Below are 19466 nucleotides of genomic sequence, written 5' to 3'. Positions count from 1 at the left end.
AGGAGTCTGAGTCTTTGTGGGAAAACATAAGTGATTGCTCATATGGAAGATAGGATATGCGTGATCCACATCATAACTTGTTTTTGGCGAACACATTACACAAACAATCACTCACACGTTCACTCACTCACTATAAATGCACGAACGCACATCTTAATTACATTCGTACCCCCATCGAGCACCTACATAGCCCCCACTAGAAGATACAGATGAATTAGTGAGACACATAGGGCATCAGATTAAGGTTCTGATCCATATCAGTCCTACTCAATTTATTTCAACCTCATGCATGGCTTCTTTAATTTATAAGATACATACGCATGAAGGAACACAGCACAAAACGTTAGCAAAATCAATACTAAGTATCCGGGATACTCCTACTAGAGATTGTGATAACATCATTGATCATGTATAACCAGGTAACGAAGATCAAAATGTATAGGTTGTTCCACTCAACTTTGAGTAACATTTAAAAATTTCGTGAAGTTATTATTTGCTAGGCATGCCCTCAGAGAAAATTATCAAGGTTCCTTCCTGTTTTTGGGTGCATGGTCCCACCTTCCCACTTCAATCTTTTTCCTCATTTTGTTGATTGGGATATAAGACTTTTTTTAATTAGTTGAAACTTTCTAGTCAAAACTTTTCCTAACATGAAAGTTTTCTAGTTATTTTACTTGTGGAAGTGTTATGCCATGTGTTTGAACTCCTAACTAGTACAGTTTCAAAATTTCCAATTGAAATGGGTTGCAAAGTATGGGGAAAAGGTAAGGTGAAATAAATATTACATGTATTACATCGACAATCACATTCCTTTGCAATATTAAACGTGGATCCCTTTTTTGTGCATACTTTCACTGAGTGAAATATAAATTTGGTAAAAGAATTATTAGGGCATTTGGTCAACCGGAAATAAGGTGGTTTTTCAATTTTTCCACATTCCCAATGTTTTTCACAATCCTAATTTTATTGAACACCATTTTTGTGCGTAAATTTACAGGTGTATAACTAGTGCTAGCATAAATGATTCTCGGGCTTCCATATAAAATTTCTAATTGGTGGGCAAGAATGGAAATGCTAGGAAAACACGACCATATGGGAATATGAAATATTGAAATGGGAGAGCGAACAATGATCATCGTGTAAAACCATAAAACAGTGTCAAAGTAGATACGTTATTTATGGGCTATGGTTCTCATATGTGTACATTGAAAAGTTATCCCACTTAATTTTTTTAACACAAAAAAGTTTGTGCATTTTTGCATGTTGATTAGAATAGAGAGTCCTTAAAAGAATTACTCAGCAGGGGCCTTTACCTAGGTAGCTTGAGCTTCAACTTTTGACATTTAGCCTGATGCATATATCTGTCTAGAACCACATAGTGTGACAAACACAACTTGGACATTAGTAGTGTTATTACTCTATACCGTTCATGTAGGAATGAGAAAGGGATAGGCCGGGCCACCGAAGTCCTCTACTATTGATAAAAAAAAATCCAGATAAAATGTGTTGTATTGCGTACAAATGTCCATGATTTAAATGTTCTATACATATGTACTTGCATGACTCTTGAAACGTAGTTACACCAAGCGGCAATATTCATATTCAGTTTTGTGAGAATTTAAGACTTGCTTGGAGTTTCTCCCAAAATTCTGGTTCCTCTTGGTTGCTAGCTCTTTCTGCTTCAATAAGCAATATTTGCTCATGCAACGGATGAACACTAACTTGCGCGATGAATTTCCCCCATATTGCTTCCAATAGAACCCCTCCAAACCCTGCTTCCTCCTTCCTCCTCACCGCGAACCCTTCTTCTCGCCCAAGCTCCTCAACTTTGTCCAACACTGACTTGGCATTTCTACCCGACACCAGAAATCGAACCCGATCCGTGAAAGCCCCGACCACCCCACTCAGATCACACCCTGATGCAAATGTAAGGATATCAAATGCATTCATCTCCCTTGCTAGCTCTGATTCCGCCTCCCATTTCACCACCTCTGGAGTCGGATGAGAAGAGCTCGTAGTTGCCGTGATAACAAATGGCATGCCGTCTTTGCGTAACCAAGGGTGGTCTAAGATCTCACCAATCTTGATGCGTGTATTGGGTTCCCGATCCAGCATCCTCCCGATCAGCGACCGGAGCTCCAAGGAGAACCACTTGGGGCACCGGAACCTCCCCGAGCAGATCTTCCGGTACATGCCCATGATGTTGCCGTCGTTGAACGGCAGGTACCCGGCCGTGAGCGAGAAGAGCACGACGCCGCATGACCAGACGTCGGCCTTGCCTGGGTCGTAGCGCCTCTTGAGGAGGATCTCCGGAGCGACGTAGGCAGGGGACCCGCAGGCCGTCGCCGTGAGGCCGTCGGCGCCGAGCTGGCGGTCGGCGAAGGCGCAGAGCCCGAAGTCAGTGAGCTTGAGGTCGCCGCGCTCGTCCAGGAGCAGGTTCTCCGGCTTCACGTCGCGGTGGAACACGCCGCGCGCGTGCGCGTGCGCCAGCGCGGAGGCGAGCTGCCCGAAGAGCCGGCGCGCCGCGGGCTCGTCGTACCGGCCCCTCTCCTCGAGCGCGGACTGGACGCTGCCGCCGCGGGCGAGGTCGAGCACGATGTAGACGGCGGAGCGGGAGGCCAGGACGTCGAGTAGGCGCGCGACGTGCGGGTGGCCCCGGACGCGCCGGAGCGCGGCGAGGTCCCGTTCCACGGACCGGCGCGCCGCCGCGGCGTCCTCGGGCGGGCACGGGTGGCGCGGCTTCCGGACGGCCTTGACGGCGACGTGGACGCCCGTGCGGACGTCCCGCGCGCGGTAGACCTTGGAGGAGCCTCCCCTGCCGAGGACGCGGCCGAGCTCATACCGGCCCTGCAGGACCTTCGCGTAGCTCTCGGATGGCGCGGTGGCGGAGGAGGCCGCCGAGGAGTCGTCCGGTGGTGGCATCTCCGGGGAGGTGTGGAGGCTGCACGCACGCTTTCGCTGGCTTTGGTGGAGTTGGTGGGAACTTCCAAGTTCCAAGGGATCTTGGTTTGATAAGTAGCTGTGTCGATACAAGAGGGGTTGTGTGTTTTATAAGAAAATATATTACTAATTTTCCATGATGACGGCATCGACAGATGCTGTCCCGTTTCTATATGCAGCAATTAGTTTCTCATGTTTACACCCTGCAGAATATGCATGTTTTTTCAGTATCATTTGACTCTAAAAGTATCCGATCTTTCCTGCACAAGTAACCTTAATTAATACAACGCGGACCATCAAGTACCAGACAACTCCAAGGTATGTGTATGAAGTATGCATTCTACGAATCATCATTTTTACTATTGTTTTATCGAAATGATTTGAGGCATTTATGTCATCCAAGTCACCCTAACCACCATCCGACCTCCTCTATGGTGCTTTTGCATGATGGCGACCCAACGGAAAGAGAAGGGGCATTATTGGTGTTAGGTCCACCGAGATTCGCTCGCCGATGGACGTCGTCTGGTCACGTTTTGGACGCATGAATCACCGTTCGCATACATGATGTGGGGGTGACTTGTGAGGGGCTTAGCCTAAAATAGGCTAGATATCTTTTCCAGCTATAAATGTTTTTGAAAACACACAAGGAATGACTGGGATCATATTTCACTAAATTAAGAGTGTGCTCTGAGACTGATTAAAAAGTTAAGAGCGTGTTTGGGACTGTTCCACTCCAAAGATTCTAGCTCTCCTAGCATAGTTGTATTGCCAATAATCGTTATGCTTTTCAACTTCTGAGAAAAAAGTGTGTTACTCCCTCTGTTCCAAATTATAGGTCATTTAGACTTTTCTAGGTACATATTATTATGTATTTAGACGTAGCGTATATCTAAGTGCATAACAAAGTCTATGAATCTAAAAAAGCCAAAACGACCTATAATTTGTAACAGAGGGAGTACTTGAGATACCCTCGGTTCTTGAATATACGAAGTTTATATTAAATTAAATAGTTCATGTTCTATAGGAAAATAACCATGAGAAGTGCATTGCCCGGTCCTAATCGCTCCACCTAGTAATGATATTTGAGGATCAATGCTCGTTGGGCATTACCCATATGCGACTTAAATAACTATATTTGAAACCAAATATTTCAATTGGCATTTTTCAAATATTCTGGAGGCTTCCCTTTGTAATAATAATAAATGGATGAGTGTGTCTTACGCAGAGGTCGGAATAAAGAACTTCTTTATCTAAAAGATTCTAGTCTTCCCTCTGCACTTCTAGCTACACCGAAGGCGCATCTTCTTTGAATCTCAGCCATGTAAAGCGATGCTATAGTTGACTATCTTTTCAGGATTTGTGGCAGCCCATGCTGATAACACAAGGGATGTATCAGGCACTGTTCCAGTTCCAGTACAGTAATAGCCTCTCGTTCGTATCATGAGGCGCGGTCACAACCTGTCCCATCACATGGGAAGACTAGAGTGGAAAGAAAACTAACACTTAATAAACAAGCAACAATAATGGAGCAACATTATGTCACCTCTGAAAACGACTGCTGCCCGTTTCCGTCCAAAGTCTGATTATTGGACGGGGACAGTATTTTCAAACAGCTACTCGTATTTGATAAGTTTGTTATGCCAAGCTGAGAAATTGAGGGATCGGCCGGATCAATTACAATCTTTGATAAGAGTATAAAGATCAGTAGAATCCGATGAAAGAGCACATAACAGAATTTGACATGGATGTTTAATCGGATTTCAGTTGAAACATGCTCCGTTTCTAGTTTTCTGGGCTAGCTAGCATATCGCTACACAACCCAGAGTATGAATCTCTTTATGGTCTGGTAACATAGAAGCAATCCATGACCAGTATTGAGCTGAATTCAATGAACTGCTAGTTCCACCCAAGGCATGTTGCTGTCACACCCCATCATGGTCCGTATTGAGTCCATTCTTTATGATCACTTCATGAATTCGTGACGCTTTAGATGCATAATTTTGCGTTACATCATGAAAATGTCAAGCTGCACTTGGTATCGGATTTATAATTGTGCTCCATAATTATCACAGTTACATTACTCGTTATTACATATACAAGAAACACTATGATCTCTGAAGTACAATGATATGCAACTTAAATATACAGCTGCTCAATTGCTCATGATCCATGTACAATATACGTGGCACAACTATCACGCGGAGGTTTGTATCTTTACATAGCAGATCCATTTTCCTTTTACATGTACATAACCAATTCTGTACAGTCTTCGTTGCCCAGGATGTACACTGCATGAACTTCTGTTTACAATTTTACATGTACACCGATATCTGCTGCGCGAGCCAATACTGTTCAGAAAAATTTTCAGAACTTCAGGCTGAAGAAAGGCTTCCGAGGACTTGTGCTCCAGCATGAACAGTTTTACCTCCACATACATGGATAGAATTGCAGAAATCCCTCTTCTCAAGGAACTTCTTGATATATTCCATTACGATTGGTGCATTTTGGATGATTAACCTCTTGCACTGAAACAAGTGGCACTGTTCAGAAAAAATCATATTGAATTAATGATAGTATATATAGCTAAATCGTCCATGCTTTACCTTTTGCACAAAATTCTCTGCATTGTTGCATCCTTTCAGAAGTATCTCAATTATCTTAAGCTGCTAACAGTGAATAGAACCATGGTGTAAGTCTTTGTTTTTTTAAAAAAATATTGGAAAAATTACTAATCAGTAAAAGCGATAAAAGTAGTATTACGTAGGGACCCACCAGCCCAAATTGACAAATGTCCATATGAATAAGCAAATTTTTTTTAAGGCAACATATGAAATATGAAATTGTTGCTGAAATATCAAAATCCTTTCTATGTTTTACTGGGAAAACAGTACTAGGGGAGAAAGAAAGTTGTGGATAGGCAGGGTCAGTGAGCTATTAATGAAATCTCAATATTCTTCACCAGAATGCAGAACAAAATGCTACTCAAGAAAAAACAAACATTGTTTATTCAGAAACCATAGTGCAAAAAGATCAGGTACATTGACTTTGGCCAAAAAAAATATCAGGTACATCAAATTCAGAATATGACAACGCTTTCACTATTTTTTTAAAAAAAAGATCATGTGGCCCCACTTAACCAATATTGTGGTTGCTTGATTGAGTGAACATCAGATACATTCCAAACAGAGATAGGGAAAATAAAAGCACACCACTTATAAATTAAATACATGGTTATTCCGAATAACGTGGGGGCAGTTTCTGAAATCATGCAATCTAAAGACAGAGCTTCTGATGAAATACACTGAAAAGTAACTTGCTGAAGCAAGCATAATAAGAAAATCATATGCAACTTCAACAGGCAGGTAGAAACTGTTTAAATTCAGGCACCAGTTGGTGAGGAAACGTAGGCAACATGCTGCAATGCTCCTCCTCACATCTAGGCTCCACTGTATGTGGACTCAAAGTAGGCTACTATTGTTATTAATTTCATAAGACAGATATTAAACTGGATTTTTGGCTGGTAAGATGAGTTTAATGTACCAACCAGTTCGTCCTATAACTTAAGTTGTTGAGTAGAGAACAAACTCCAACCATACTTGAACATGTCAAATCCCATTGAGTACCATGCAAGGCAATAGAATCCGAGAATAATCCATGCAATCCAGATATAGGACGATTCAGATGGATGAGAGAAAAACTGAGCAAACCAGAACAATGAGTGAGCCCCAGATTCATATGCCCAGATCGCACAGCTGCTCACTGAGTCATGGGTCAAGGGTCATAACTTCATTGAGTTGCTCATGCTTAACTAGCAGTTGGGCCAGCTAATGAGTTATAGCCTCATAGGAAAGACTTAATGGAAAATGACAGACATGATGTTCATACTCATGGGGAAAAACTAGAGCGGAATAGCACACACTGTAACAATAGTACACAAGTCAAATGCCCACAGAACGGCTGACAAGAAGTTGAAAACTGTATGAAGAAACAGGGCAGAGAATTCCAGCCTTGGAAATATGTCAACGGCTGAGGGCACACCTGCATTATCCATGAACATATGACTATCGAACTAGTAATGTCTTCTAGGTTCGGTGTTGTAGGATTTTGGAGGATGTTCAATTGTAGCACTGATGCAGCGTGTGCCCTTCATTTCCTTTTCCTTATAAATATGCACAGCTATTTGCTGTCGATTTCAAAAAGCTTTGGTCATATGCAGACAAGCCAGTTGTTTCATAAATGTATCAGAGTACAATTTCTAGGTAAATTTTGACTTGGCATGACACTGCACGCACATACTAGATTATTATGGTGTGCCACATTTGCACATTACACAAGTGCAAACTCAGACAGCACTGAGTTGTACAAAAGTATCTATTGTCTCTCAGTTAATAAACGAAAAGGTGATGCAGTCCCGACAATCCAGGTGCTGTCTGTCTCATCCCTAGCAAGTGAAAGCACTTCTGGGCAATGTTGACCATATCTGTATAGTGCTCAATGGAGAATCCTTGAATGTTTCGATGGAATGACCATTCGATACTGATGCACCACAACTTAAGGCTCACTACTGCATCAAGTCATAGAATAAATCCAACATACTATTTTGAAACTGACACTACAGTGCAAAAGCTTTTATCTACTTGTGTTTGTGACTAAAGGCATCCATCATATACAAGTCACTAAAGTGCCTAGCCTTTGCTAAAAGTCAATATGCCACTACAATATTGATTCAGAATCACACATACACCAAGATAAATAATCTTTTCATAACATCCATTGTAGTCAACCTATCACAGATGCATAGTGCTCCAAGGAATTGAACAAAAAATGATTCCGACGAAAGGTAACTTGACTCCTTACAATTACACAAGACAAGCATTGAAAAAAGGCACAAAACAATAACATACAAAATTGATAGAACAAAATAAAATTTAGAAAGTGTAAGAAATAAATACCTCCATGTCTGGATCTTCAAGATTAGTAACAATCTCATCAACAACCTCATGGCAAAGGGTGCAAGTATCTTCATGTCTTGGCAGACGAATGAATGTTGCTTCCGCACAAAAACTTACTGATACGCAGAAGTCTTCAGGGCTTAAAGAAGCAATTTTTGTGAAGAAAAGCGGGGCATAATAATCTACCAACCTTGTGCACTGCCAGAAGTCAATGCATAAGCATATATTACATAAGAAATGGAAAGCTTTTAGAATACAGCCACATCTATTGAAGTAAATAAGAAAAAAAACTAAGGTAAACGACAATACCTCCAGCTTAAAAGAAGGAAACTTTGAACAAGCTTGGTGCAGTGTAGCAATGATTTCGGTCTGGGTCTCATTTTCTTTAAGATAGAAGAGGGCTTCTGAGGCAAACTCCTCGCAAAGTTGGCATAATTGTGGATTTTCGTTCATTGCTGGAGATACTGTGCCGGCATTAGGAGTCTTTATACCAGCTAGAATAACATTAAACAAGTGACCAATGATAAGTTGAAACAAGGATGAAGATCAGATCTATGGCATTTAGCAAAACAACAAAATAAGAACACAGTGAAAGTACTGTTGTTCATGTATTATTCATCACTAAATACCCAAAAATGCAGTTGCTTCAAGATCCGGTGATTAAGTTTTCAGTATTCAAACAAATATGCAAATTTCCAGGTAGACTTTTCCAAATTATCTGCTGAAAATTGTCATATCAGGAACTGAGCCTACCTTAGTTGGTTGAGGGCATGGATGTACACCCAGACAACCAAAGTTTAAGTCCTCGTTGAGGCGAATTTGTGCGCCTATTTCTTTTTAATTATAAAAGCCACCTAGTTCCTCCTAGGTTGGTTGAGTATTATGTGTGCAAAAATTTTAATAATCTGTTTCCCTTTCAAATATGCATAAATAATTCATAAAAAGCTAGTGAGGCTTGTTAGATGAATATCAGGTGACAGAAAAAAAAGAGGGACTATGGATTCCATTAGGTCTTCGATGGCAGCTGAGACAAGAAAAGGAGAACAATGCTAGACGAGTAAAAATTACAAAATGTCCACATTACATAATTTTGGTCATCTGTTTGTCCCTGAAAAAAGGGCCTAATTAATTGTCAGTAGTGATGTTTCATCATTTTTTAAGACTCCCATAGATTAGCTTTAATACAGAACAAAAAAATGATACTCTGAATAAATTGAATAAAATAAAAGGTTAGCATTGGACATATGATTGCACACAAAAAGTCATTACGCACCAGCATCGTCCAAAGCCAAGCTTGTAGAGCACCAAAGCACAAGACTGATTAGAAAAGTAACTTGAACTCTAGTGATCATTTTGTCTGCAAAACCAATAAATAGTAAAAATTCAGTACATCATTGCATACACCATGTCATTGGTGAGTCTTTGCTAACTACACCAACAGATAGTGCTTATAAAAAATGATACGCATAAAAACAGTGAAAATAACTTTCTTCCACTTCAAACCTAGCTGAGCTGCTCGCTAGGTCTCTTTCACCTGCCTCTTAGGCGTGGTGATCTTGGTCAGGGATGATATTTATGTGGCACGCCTGTGTTTTAATCTAGTGTGGTGTTAGTGTTGGTGTTGTGTTGGTGTCAGTGTTGTCTTTGTACTGAGTTTAGGGGATGTCCCTAATCTTTTTTACTCTCTTTCTATCTTAACGAAATTACACGCAGCTCTCCTACGTAGTTGGAGAAAAAATAATTTTCTTCCAGATAAAATTATCCAACAGTTTTCACCTCGTTCATTTTCCGTTATGTGCAGATTTTTCATCTAAAACCTAATAACTAGTTCTAAATAAGTAGAAAATATAGTGCCGAGATATCCTACATATTCAAAAAAATTCGGATAAGAATTTATCCGCCGAATGATCAGCATCGTATTCCTGATTCTCTGCTTTCTTTTGGACAATACTGCAATTACTCAGGAAACAAATGAAACAACCAGTGTAGTTGACACTTGACAGTCATGCTTCACGGAGTGATGCATTCTCTCTTCAGATGAAATTAGGATAAATTTTGAGCACTAATGCTTGACAGTGTCACAGGTTAGATCCTGCAAATCCTGATTTGCTACATACCAGTCCATTCTTTTCCTTTTTCGTTTTAGAATTTAGAGCAAAGGCAGTTACCCTAAACCAAGATTGACCTTTCTAGCATAGGGGTGACATTGCATCTTAATGCGTATGTGTAAGTCCACTCGATACCTACCAGCAATCAGCAGAGACGTACCAAAAAGAACACCAATCTTTTTTCCCTAAAAGAACCTCGTTCTGAAACTGTCCGGACAAGCAAGCTGCTATACTCTATATAATAAAAGGTAAGAATTATCCTCGCGCCCGGAAACGACATCAAGAACCCCAAATTAATTCCATGCATCACAGGAGAAGTAGAAGAGGAATTGAAGAATCTTACCTCGCGCGTTTAGAACAGAGTCTTCGGATGGCCGGCCGATGGCAGCCGAGAGCTGGGAGGGGGCCGACGCAGAGCGGCGACCGACGACCGTGGGTAGGGAGAGGGGAGTGGCAGGGAGGAGAGCAGAAGAGACGTGGATTTGAGATGATTATTAACGGAGACAGAGCGCGGCGTTGACAAGCTGGATGTGTCGCCTGATGTGCTCTCCGCCAGCTCTCGCTTCGCTCGTTAGGATTGGTTCTGACTTCTGAGCCGCGGAGCACGCACGGAGCAGAACTCTGTGGGCTCGGAGAAGCCAAATTCCGAAAGGAAGGAATGATGAATGTGCGGCGGGCGGGCGGGGGATCTGCGTGGGCTGTCTGTGGAGGAAAAGCGGGACACGGTGAGTTGGGCTCAGCGCCAAGCCTAAAGGCCTCAATGTAGTTGGTCCAAATAAATGAGGCTCATGTCAGATAGTCCATAGTTGTTGAAATCTTTATCTATCGTCGTAGTCTGACTTTTATTCCTTGTATTCAAAATCAGGTATCGGTCGTCCCTCAACTTTAAAATCCGTTTATTTTTATCCCTCAGCTATTTTGAGAGCAGTTTTGCATGACGTGACGCTAGGTCCCACATGTCTGGCAGTGGCCCACATACCATTTGCTTTCTTCCTCCCCCTCTTCCTACTTTCCTCTTGCTGCATCCTCTCTTTCTCCCCCCTATGAGTGGGCCCGATAGCCTGAGCTCCGCCACACGGCGCCGGCAGTTCCCATCCTTCCAAGCACTCGGCGGGCACCGAGCCAGCCACAAGGAGCCCCGCCTGGTGGACGACGGCGCTGCGGTAGAGCTGCCCAAGGCCAAAGTGCTCAGCTATTGCATTGCGGGCTCGAGTTCGTCATCGGCCAAGGGCTAGAGCTCAGCCTTAGCCTTGGCAGTGGGCTCGGGCAGAAGCAGAAACACAACCATCTTTGTGCCTCCAATTCTTCTTTCTTCTTCCTTCTGCTCTGCATGGACTAAAGCCGAGCCTGAGCGAAGCTTCTCCGGCCAAATTTGCCAGCCACCCTACATGAAAAGCAAATTGCCCCCACCAAGGCCGCCATATCCCCATCGGGCACACGCCTGAGCTACTCCTCGACCAAGCTGAGCCTCTCCACGCCGACAATCACTGTAATTCTAGTCGCTGAGCCTGCTCAGACCGCCATGGCCACCTCTCCTCCACCGGCCAAATTTGTCGCCAGCACACCACCGATTCCCAATCCCCTGTACCCGAACCTCCCTTACCTCGCGCTCTACCTCCCCAACCTGCTTGTTGGCGAGGCCGAGCTCCACCTTGTCGAAAATCAGTCTCTTCCCTAGCCGCCTATGAACCACCGCCCGCCATGGCCGCCTGTGCACCATCGCCCACCATGGCCGCCCTCCTCCGCCTTGGGCCACCTCCATCCCAGCTCTGCGCCGTCGCGTACCTGCGCATGAATCGCATTCCCAGCACCGACACCGTCCCCGTACAGCATCCCGCACGCCTCCAGCGCGTCCCTCGCGGCTCGGCCGCCACCCTTGGCGCCGCGCACCATTGCTGCCACCACCGCGCCATTCGTCGAGGTCCCGCTCGCAGCCACCATCGGAGTTTGAGCATGACAAATTGAGGTGGGGACCATGAATTGGATGTCGTTGTGTGGGTGGAGGATAAAGAGAAAGGGGAAGGAGGAAGAGAGGGGAGAAACAAAGCTACCTAGCATGTGGGGCCTACCGTCAGACATGTGGGACCTAGCGCCATGTCATGCGAAACCACTCTCAAAACAGCCGAGGGACAAAAAAATAAATGGATTTTAAAGCTAAGGGACGACCAATACCTGATTTTGCACGTGTGGGACGAAACTCAGACTACGGCAATAGGTGAGGGACGTTAAAAAGTACTTTTTCCCAATCTTCACAATGGTAAAGGACCAGACGGGCCAAATAGGTGAGGCCCACGAGCAAATAAAATGAATAATCAAATCTAACCTAAGCTATCTCTTTCTTCCTCCTCTCTCCGAGCTTCTACCTCCCCAGCCGTCGCCCATCATCCGTCCCGTCGCCCCGAATCAGCTTTCCTCCACCCTGAATCGGCCTTTCTCCACTCGAATTGACTTCTCCCCAGTTAAATTGAATTGAAGCACGCGATTCCTCTTCTCTCTTGGTGAGCTCTTCTCCTCGGATTATGGGAATGGCGGCCTTCCCTGGCGGTGGCTCTCCCATGAGCCGATTCAAGCTCCTCATCGGTAAATCGACCTCTAGTCCAACCTGATTGATTCCCATGCATCGGATCTGATGTCCAGAGAGGTGCTCCAGCCGGCGGCCTTGCATCTCTGTAGCAGCCCTTGGAGGTACCTCCTCCTCTCCCTGAGCCCCCGATGGATCCAGTCCACAGTCGCCTCCTTGAGACCTGACGACCATCCCTTCGTGCCATATCTAGCGTAGGAGCTTCCTCAATGTTGTTCCTTTGCGCGACGCGGATGGCAAAGGTAACTACGAGAGGAAGGAGAGGAGGTTCAGAGAAATTAATTTTTTATTCATATGGACTACCCATAGCACTATATGTAGCTGGAAGTATTTCTCTCCTATGGACCAGTTGCACAATGATTATGATACCTTATCTGAATTCTTTATTCTCTATGGGCTGTCCTAATAGATCCAAAAATCCTATTCATCTATGGGAGATTTTTTGTGCCTATCACTGTCCCCGTGATTTGTGCGCACAACTACCGTACATGTTGTAGCCACCTGCCGGCACTGGGCACTTCGCAGCCCGCACAGCGCGGCTTTCAAGGAACCAAGACAGCCCACCTCATCTGAGAGAAAATCGGAACAAGATCATTGACTTTGGAGCTCTACTTAATTTTGAGTCATCGCTACGATGGGTCCATATGTGCAGTGACTCAAAGTTAGAGTTAGAGAACTCGAGCAAACATTGAGAAGCGACAGGTGGCGGATTAGGATTGGTCAACATAAGTATGGTGCTGTTTGTATAGAATTTAAACGTTCAAATGCATTTTTCATTAATTCTTACATCTGTTTTCAGAATCGTTTTAAGCATTGTGATGCCTATAACAAACTCAACAAAATAAGATCTAATATAAGTATTTTTTAAAAAATAAATTCAACGATTCGAATATTTTGTTTCAACAATTCGAATAAAACTTCAACATTTCAAATGTTGCTTTCAACATTTTTACACGCAATGTTGAATTGGACTTTTCAAAATGCTGTACTGGATTTCTAGGAATGTTGAGTATAGCCTTTTTAGAACGTTCAATGCACTAATTATATATTAATAACAAGCTTTAGAGTTCAAATATTCTATTTGGATACCTTGATGGCTTGATATTCTGAAAATTGTTGAAAAAAATCAAAATGTTGAAATGGGTTTTTAAAATATTGAATCTAATCCTAAAATGGCTAATGCTAAAATCATAAATATTACCGACTAATATGATGGGTTAACAAAAAAGGAAATAGAAAAAAATCAAAAAGGAAAACAAACCTGAGAACAGTCTGATCGTTTTTTTTTTGATAAATAAAGTAGAACAGGCTGATCTTGGTCATCGCCGCCCGCTGTGCGTGTCTCTGCTGGCTGGCTTGGGCCAAGAAACGAATGGGCCGTTAGCGGGTTGTTCGATTCGATAGCTTCCTATCTTCCTGTAGACAGATAGGAGCCCCTGTAGACCCAACCAAATTGAGAGCTTAACAACTACTGCTCTGCTTGGTAAGATATTCTACACTGCTTGACCAGAGAAGGTGAGTCCTTCAGGCAGCGTGATGATCCAAACAAAAAAAAGAAACGGCAAAGGATGTGCCAGAACCGAATAAACTTTACTTGGGCCAACCCTCGCCTCCTAACTAACAATGGGCCACCCTAACGAAATCAATGGACCATAGTGGCACTCCCTATCTACTATATAGTAACTTAAATGTTGAATTGTTTTTTTTTCTCTCGTGAGTTTATTTTGTTCCATTGCACATGACGTGCACAGTGTCTTGTGAGCCGTTAAGGTTTGGGATTGAGGAGGCTGAACCCGTCGATAGTTTTGAGCGTGGTATCAATTTGAAGTGGGGAAAGTGAGGTAGTGAGCGCCGCGAGCCATAATAGCAAAGGAGCAGCAGCAAAAACATAAAAAAAAAAGCGGCTGTAATATAAGCGGTTCGTACATTCGCAAAGGAGGTGAAACTACACTGCCGGCGTTCCTTTTCTGACATGCCAGCTTGATAGCTTCCTGTTCTAATCTCGGTGTTTGGGAGGAGGGGGCTAAACTTTAGCTCTGTCACATCGGATGTTCGGATACTAATTAGGAGGACTAAACATAAGCTAATTACAAAACTAATTGCAGAACCCCTAAGCTAAATCGCGAGACGAATCTATTAAGCCTAATTAATCCATCATTAGTGAATGGTTACTGTAGCACTACATTGTCAAATCATGGACTAATTAGGCTTAATAGATTCATCTCGCGATTTAGCCTAGGGGTTGTGTAATTAGTTTTTTAATTAGTCTAGTTTAATACTCCTAATTAGTGTCAAACATTCGATGTGACGAGAGCTAAAATTTAGCCCCCTCCTCGCAAACACCCCCAAGTAGTGTGCAGTCAAAAGAATCACGGGCACACAACGTGTCCACACAAAGAAAAATAGGATGACATAGGGCCTATTTGGTTTCACATGCTTATGCATAAGCAACTTAGAATAAGCAAATAAGTTGCTTATGAAACCAATCACTCTTGCTTATGGGGTTGCTTATTATAAGCAAATAAGCAACTCTTGGGTTGCTTATGGTTGCTTATGAGGACTAAAAGATGCACTTTACACCTCTTGCCCTCATTGAATGCCTGTTTGCCCCCTCTCTCTCAATGATTAGGGGCAAACATGACAATATCCACCTCATTCAATGCTCATAAGCAGAGGTATCCAAACAGCTGAACTAAAAATAAATAACTCCAAATATTATAATAAGCAACTCAAACCAAACAGGCCCATACTTCCTGCTGCATGTATTTACTGCATAAAAAATGGTAATCAACAGTTCTTTTTACATGCATTAATTTTTTCATGCGGCCAGGTTACGCAATTAGTAGCATTTAAATGCTGATAATCCAAGTCAACAGATACAATAACCAACTTTGTGGAACCCCATAAGCAAAGTTTTAAAAATCATGAGCACATTTGAATATGGAAAAAAGCATTTACAACCAGGGAACTATCGTTAACACGTATACCAAAGAAAATCTTAGCACCATATGCCTGGATTGGCTGCACCATTGGCTTTGTGTGATCCTACACTGCTAGCACCAAAGAGGCATAACATAAAGAAAATGTACGTGAGCTCGAATTGCACAACCTAGCAAATAACAAACGAAAAAAGAGCAATAATGAGATAACATGGAGAAGATAAAAAAAACAGTGCGGGCTGTGGACTCCTCCAGTTTCTCATCTTGGTGGGGGTAAAGCCATCAGATCAGCTACTGAGTTTAGGGGACGTCCCTAATCGTTTGTACTCTCTTTCTATCTTAATGAAATGACACGCGGCTCTCCTACGTAGTTTGAAAAAAAAAGTTTTAACAAGGCGTAACAATACATGTATAATAAGTTCTAGTTCTATTGCAGAATCCTAATGAGAATGCCGGCTACAAGTGTCAAACATGCTAATTGATGGTACTCACTCACCGCAGTAAATGCTTTTATGCAACTTGCTAATAACGCTACATGGCTTGACAGATTCAGTGTCACACAGTTCACCATTAACTTGAAAACCAAAAAGAAAAAAATGCTTTCACGCAGAATCTAAATATTGTATGCAGGATAAAGGTTCAGTCCAATTTAAAGAAAAAGTATACTTACATGTACGAAAATTTTGTGACCGGTCAAACATTTGTTGAACACAGCCACACATTATATTGCCTAACTAAAATTATTACTTTGGCTAACAAATAACAATACGTTGCCTAACTAATAATATACTTTGCCCAGAGCAACCGTACCCTACAATACACTCACCCTCAATCTGTTCTTAATCAATTAAACCACTCACATCTAACTCACAAAACAGCTGCCGCTATAAAAAAGAACATTCATACTACTGTACTGCACTAAACGGGAAGTCATACAAGAGCATGAGTAATTCACCAATTAAAAATATTTAGGAGTTTCTGCAAAACTAACTACCACTTTGACAAAAAACACATTCAGCAGAGTTCACCCACATTTACCATGTGTGTTCATCCTTGTTCCAACCCATCAAGAACTCTAGCTTCTTCAAGTTAGTGGTATAGTTATCCAACTCGGTTCTGCAATCAAAGTTACAATAAGCAACTTTTTGGAATCTCATAAGAAAGTTATGAAAAATTAAATTCTAATAGATCATGGACAAAAAACATTATCCGACCATGAAGGATATGTCATCTAACCATATCCAAAAACAAGTCTTCACACCTCATCTGCTTGCACCTAGCACCACACAAGAATTTGAATCAGTAGAACACAAAAAATGAATATTTGTTTCACAAACTGAATAGTACTATCTGACTCATTTCTACTAAGCAAAAGATACAATATTTAAATTTCTGGACACTCATAAGAAAATTTGCAAAAAAGAAAGAAACACACACAAAAGCAATTTATACCACTAAAAACTATCATCTAATATAAAGAATAAGTCTTCCCTATTCTCTATCACCAAATCATGTTCAAATAAGGTAGCATATTGTTTTGAACATAGAACTGAAAAAAGTTAGTTTGGGGCACATACCACATTGAGTTCAGGTGGGGCTTGTGTGGGTTCAGGTGAGGCTTTCTGGTGTTGAGTTTGGGTTCAGTGCATACTAAATTGAAAAAAAAGAACTCTCTGAATAATCCAAACAACTCACATCACAAATTCAACCTTGTAACTTGTGGCAAGTGATGAGCAACATTATAATCCGTCATCAAGGCAAACGTGCACGTTCGTGCTTAGTGGCCAAACATGGTAGGACAGAGTTACCAGAAATCTTAAATAAGGCGTTGAAACTTTAAACATGAAGAGGTTAGTTTAGTTGAAAGACTTTCTCATCATCAGGTTCTCCTGTAATCCTTCAAACTATGTGGTATGGTAGTAGTTATCAACTGATATTAAGGGCTGTAGAGAAATACAACTCACATGACATAAAGATGTTAAGGCTTTGAAGATCCATCCACTAGAATGAACAAAACCTTCAGCTCCATGAATGCACAGAGTTGTCTGCTCTTGATCTCCTCGCTGGTAGATTAGATGCATGATACGAATCGTATCCTCTTGCAACCAGATAGCATCACCTGATTGATCATGCAAAGCATGCATACCTGAGCCAATGTAAAAACCTTTAGTTTTGCCATCACTGTTATTCTGACGGAAATGGCATGGCAATATATTCCTGCAATTGCTTCCATGGCCCCACGGGGATGAGCTCCATGGCCCCATGGGGACTGGGCATCGGGTAGCCGCATCCGCGATAGCGGAGGATCCCTCGACGGAGCACACCTCCTCAGCCTCCTCCCATTTTCAAATCACACAGAGAGAGAAGCGTTCGAGAGAGATGGAGGGGCAGTGTTGGTGACGATAAGAATGCGTGGGCCTATAATATTGGTGAAAGGCCAAGCACCGTAGGATGATCCCTATCCTATACGGACGGCGGATAGTGCCGGCTATCGTGGAGCATAAAAATACAGCCAGCCTAAATAGAGTCTTTAAAACAAAACTTGGGTGAGGAGTTCTAACAGAGAAATCAGGGGGAAGAGCGGGAAGGAAGCTGAGTGGGAGGCACGAAGAGGATTCATTGGGATAACACAAGATTAAAAGGACATCATAGTAATTTCTCACTATTTTTGTACTTGGTCCTACTAAATTGGTACTTCTTGGTACTTCTCTTTAAGTACCTCATGGTACTTCATTTGTTTTCACTGTTCGATTTCGCCGGATGGACGGCTTTCATTTTTTCCAAGCACTCTAAAATTTCTCAAAACATTTTGACCATTCAAAGAACCTCTCATGTGTGCATTTCCCCGTATTATTGTGTGCTTTAGACTACTCCATGCTTGGTCGAAAAGGAAGAAGAAAAAAATGAGGGCATGCATTGGCACTTAACCAAACCACCCTTTTGTAAAAATGGAGACTTGATATGGATAGCTCGAAAACAAAAGACCATTGGCTCATAGATCAGCGCCTTACCCTATCTATTTCTCCCCGGAACACATGCGGGCAACCGCCAACAGCTTTCCCTCTCTCCGCTTCATGTATCTCCCTCTCATCCTCTTTCTGTTCTACGCACTATCGCGAAGGGGTTGTCAGTATCCAAAGTCCACCTCTAGTGATAGTGAATCTCGCCACCAGCTAGGTGGTATCCATGTTGTTTACCCTTTTGATTTGGTCCCTATCCTGCTCTATTTTAAGGACCTTGCTCTAGTCATCACCTCAGTCATACCAGCAACGGGCTTCCTTGTTCCTCCTCCCTCAAGCCATGGTTCGTGATCACGTCTCAATGTGCCGTGATGGGGCTCATGGCATCCACTGGGCGCACCAGCGCTCGGTTGTTTGGTTTTGAAATATCACTAATAGATGGTTGCTTACACTACTAGAAAATTGAGCATTCGTCCATGTCGTTAGTATCGGAGGACTTTTAGTTCGCTACTAACACGTGGAATTAATACCGGGTCTAAATTTTCAATCCCCGGAGGCCTTTTAATACCGGGTCGCAACACCACCCGGTACTAAAAGGTAGCTTTTAGTACCGTGTCATAACACCACCCTTTAGTACCGGGTGGTGTTATGACCGATACTAAAAGGGCTCTCCACGGGTTACTTCAAAAGGAAAATATATCTAACTCCATCACATGTGCTATGTAGGTGAGATGGTAAGGAAGGTTCACGCGAACCCATGACTGCGCACGCGCATATTGCGCGTGAGGTCGTGTGCGGGAGCCTTCTAACTGTTCATAAATTTTTTTTGCGCAAAGCCATTTAGTACCGGTTGGTCCTACCAACCGCTACTAAATGGCGCATTTAGTACCAATTGAGCTGCCCGGTACTAAAATGTATTACATTTTGTACCGAACTAGCGATATTGATCGGGCATCCAGCCTTGAGAGAGGTCTCCTGACCGGTAC

The 19466-nt window shown here is 42.7% G+C and overlaps 2 protein-coding genes and 1 long non-coding RNA gene across 7 annotated transcripts; all 3 read right to left on the bottom strand.

Annotated features, from left to right (window-relative positions):
- Positions 1 to 1451: 1451 nt before the first annotated feature.
- LOC117847863 (CBL-interacting protein kinase 22) lies at positions 1452 to 3010 on the bottom strand. The gene has a single exon (XM_034729158.2). It carries the CDS (start codon positions 2920 to 2922, stop codon positions 1603 to 1605), a length of 1320 nt encoding a protein of 439 aa, XP_034585049.1. The 5' UTR covers positions 2923 to 3010; the 3' UTR covers positions 1452 to 1602.
- Positions 3011 to 4953: 1943 nt separating this feature from the next.
- LOC117850028 (uncharacterized) lies at positions 4954 to 10649 on the bottom strand. Of its 5 annotated transcripts, none has more exons than XM_034731807.2 (7): positions 10344 to 10649; positions 10140 to 10234; positions 9166 to 9249; positions 8202 to 8347; positions 7893 to 8090; positions 5544 to 5606; positions 4954 to 5465 (listed from the first exon to the last, which is right to left on the bottom strand). In XM_034731807.2, exons 3-7 carry the CDS (start codon positions 9242 to 9244, stop codon positions 5313 to 5315), a joined length of 639 nt encoding a protein of 212 aa, XP_034587698.1. In that variant the 5' UTR covers positions 9245 to 9249; positions 10140 to 10234; positions 10344 to 10649; the 3' UTR covers positions 4954 to 5312. The 5 variants fall into 5 exon arrangements, with proteins under 5 accessions (XP_034587698.1, XP_034587695.1, XP_034587697.1 ...); XM_034731804.2 differs by having other exon boundaries at positions 8202 to 8386; positions 10344 to 10646; XM_034731806.2 differs by lacking the exon at positions 10140 to 10234 and having other exon boundaries at positions 10344 to 10648.
- A 5797-nt stretch (positions 10650 to 16446) lies between these two features.
- LOC117850381 (uncharacterized) lies at positions 16447 to 17924 on the bottom strand. The gene is made up of 3 exons (XR_004639238.2): positions 17485 to 17924; positions 16735 to 16796; positions 16447 to 16636 (listed from the first exon to the last, which is right to left on the bottom strand). It is a non-coding gene; the product is annotated as an uncharacterized lncRNA (long non-coding RNA).
- Between the last annotated feature and the right edge of the window lie 1542 nt (positions 17925 to 19466).

The sequence above is a fragment of the Setaria viridis genome, chromosome 3, assembly GCF_005286985.2.
Source record: "Setaria viridis chromosome 3, Setaria_viridis_v4.0, whole genome shotgun sequence".
Lineage (NCBI taxonomy): Eukaryota > Viridiplantae > Streptophyta > Magnoliopsida > Poales > Poaceae > Setaria > Setaria viridis.
The sequence above is the reverse complement of the archived record's forward strand: the minus strand, read 5'-3'. Positions and strand labels throughout refer to the sequence as shown.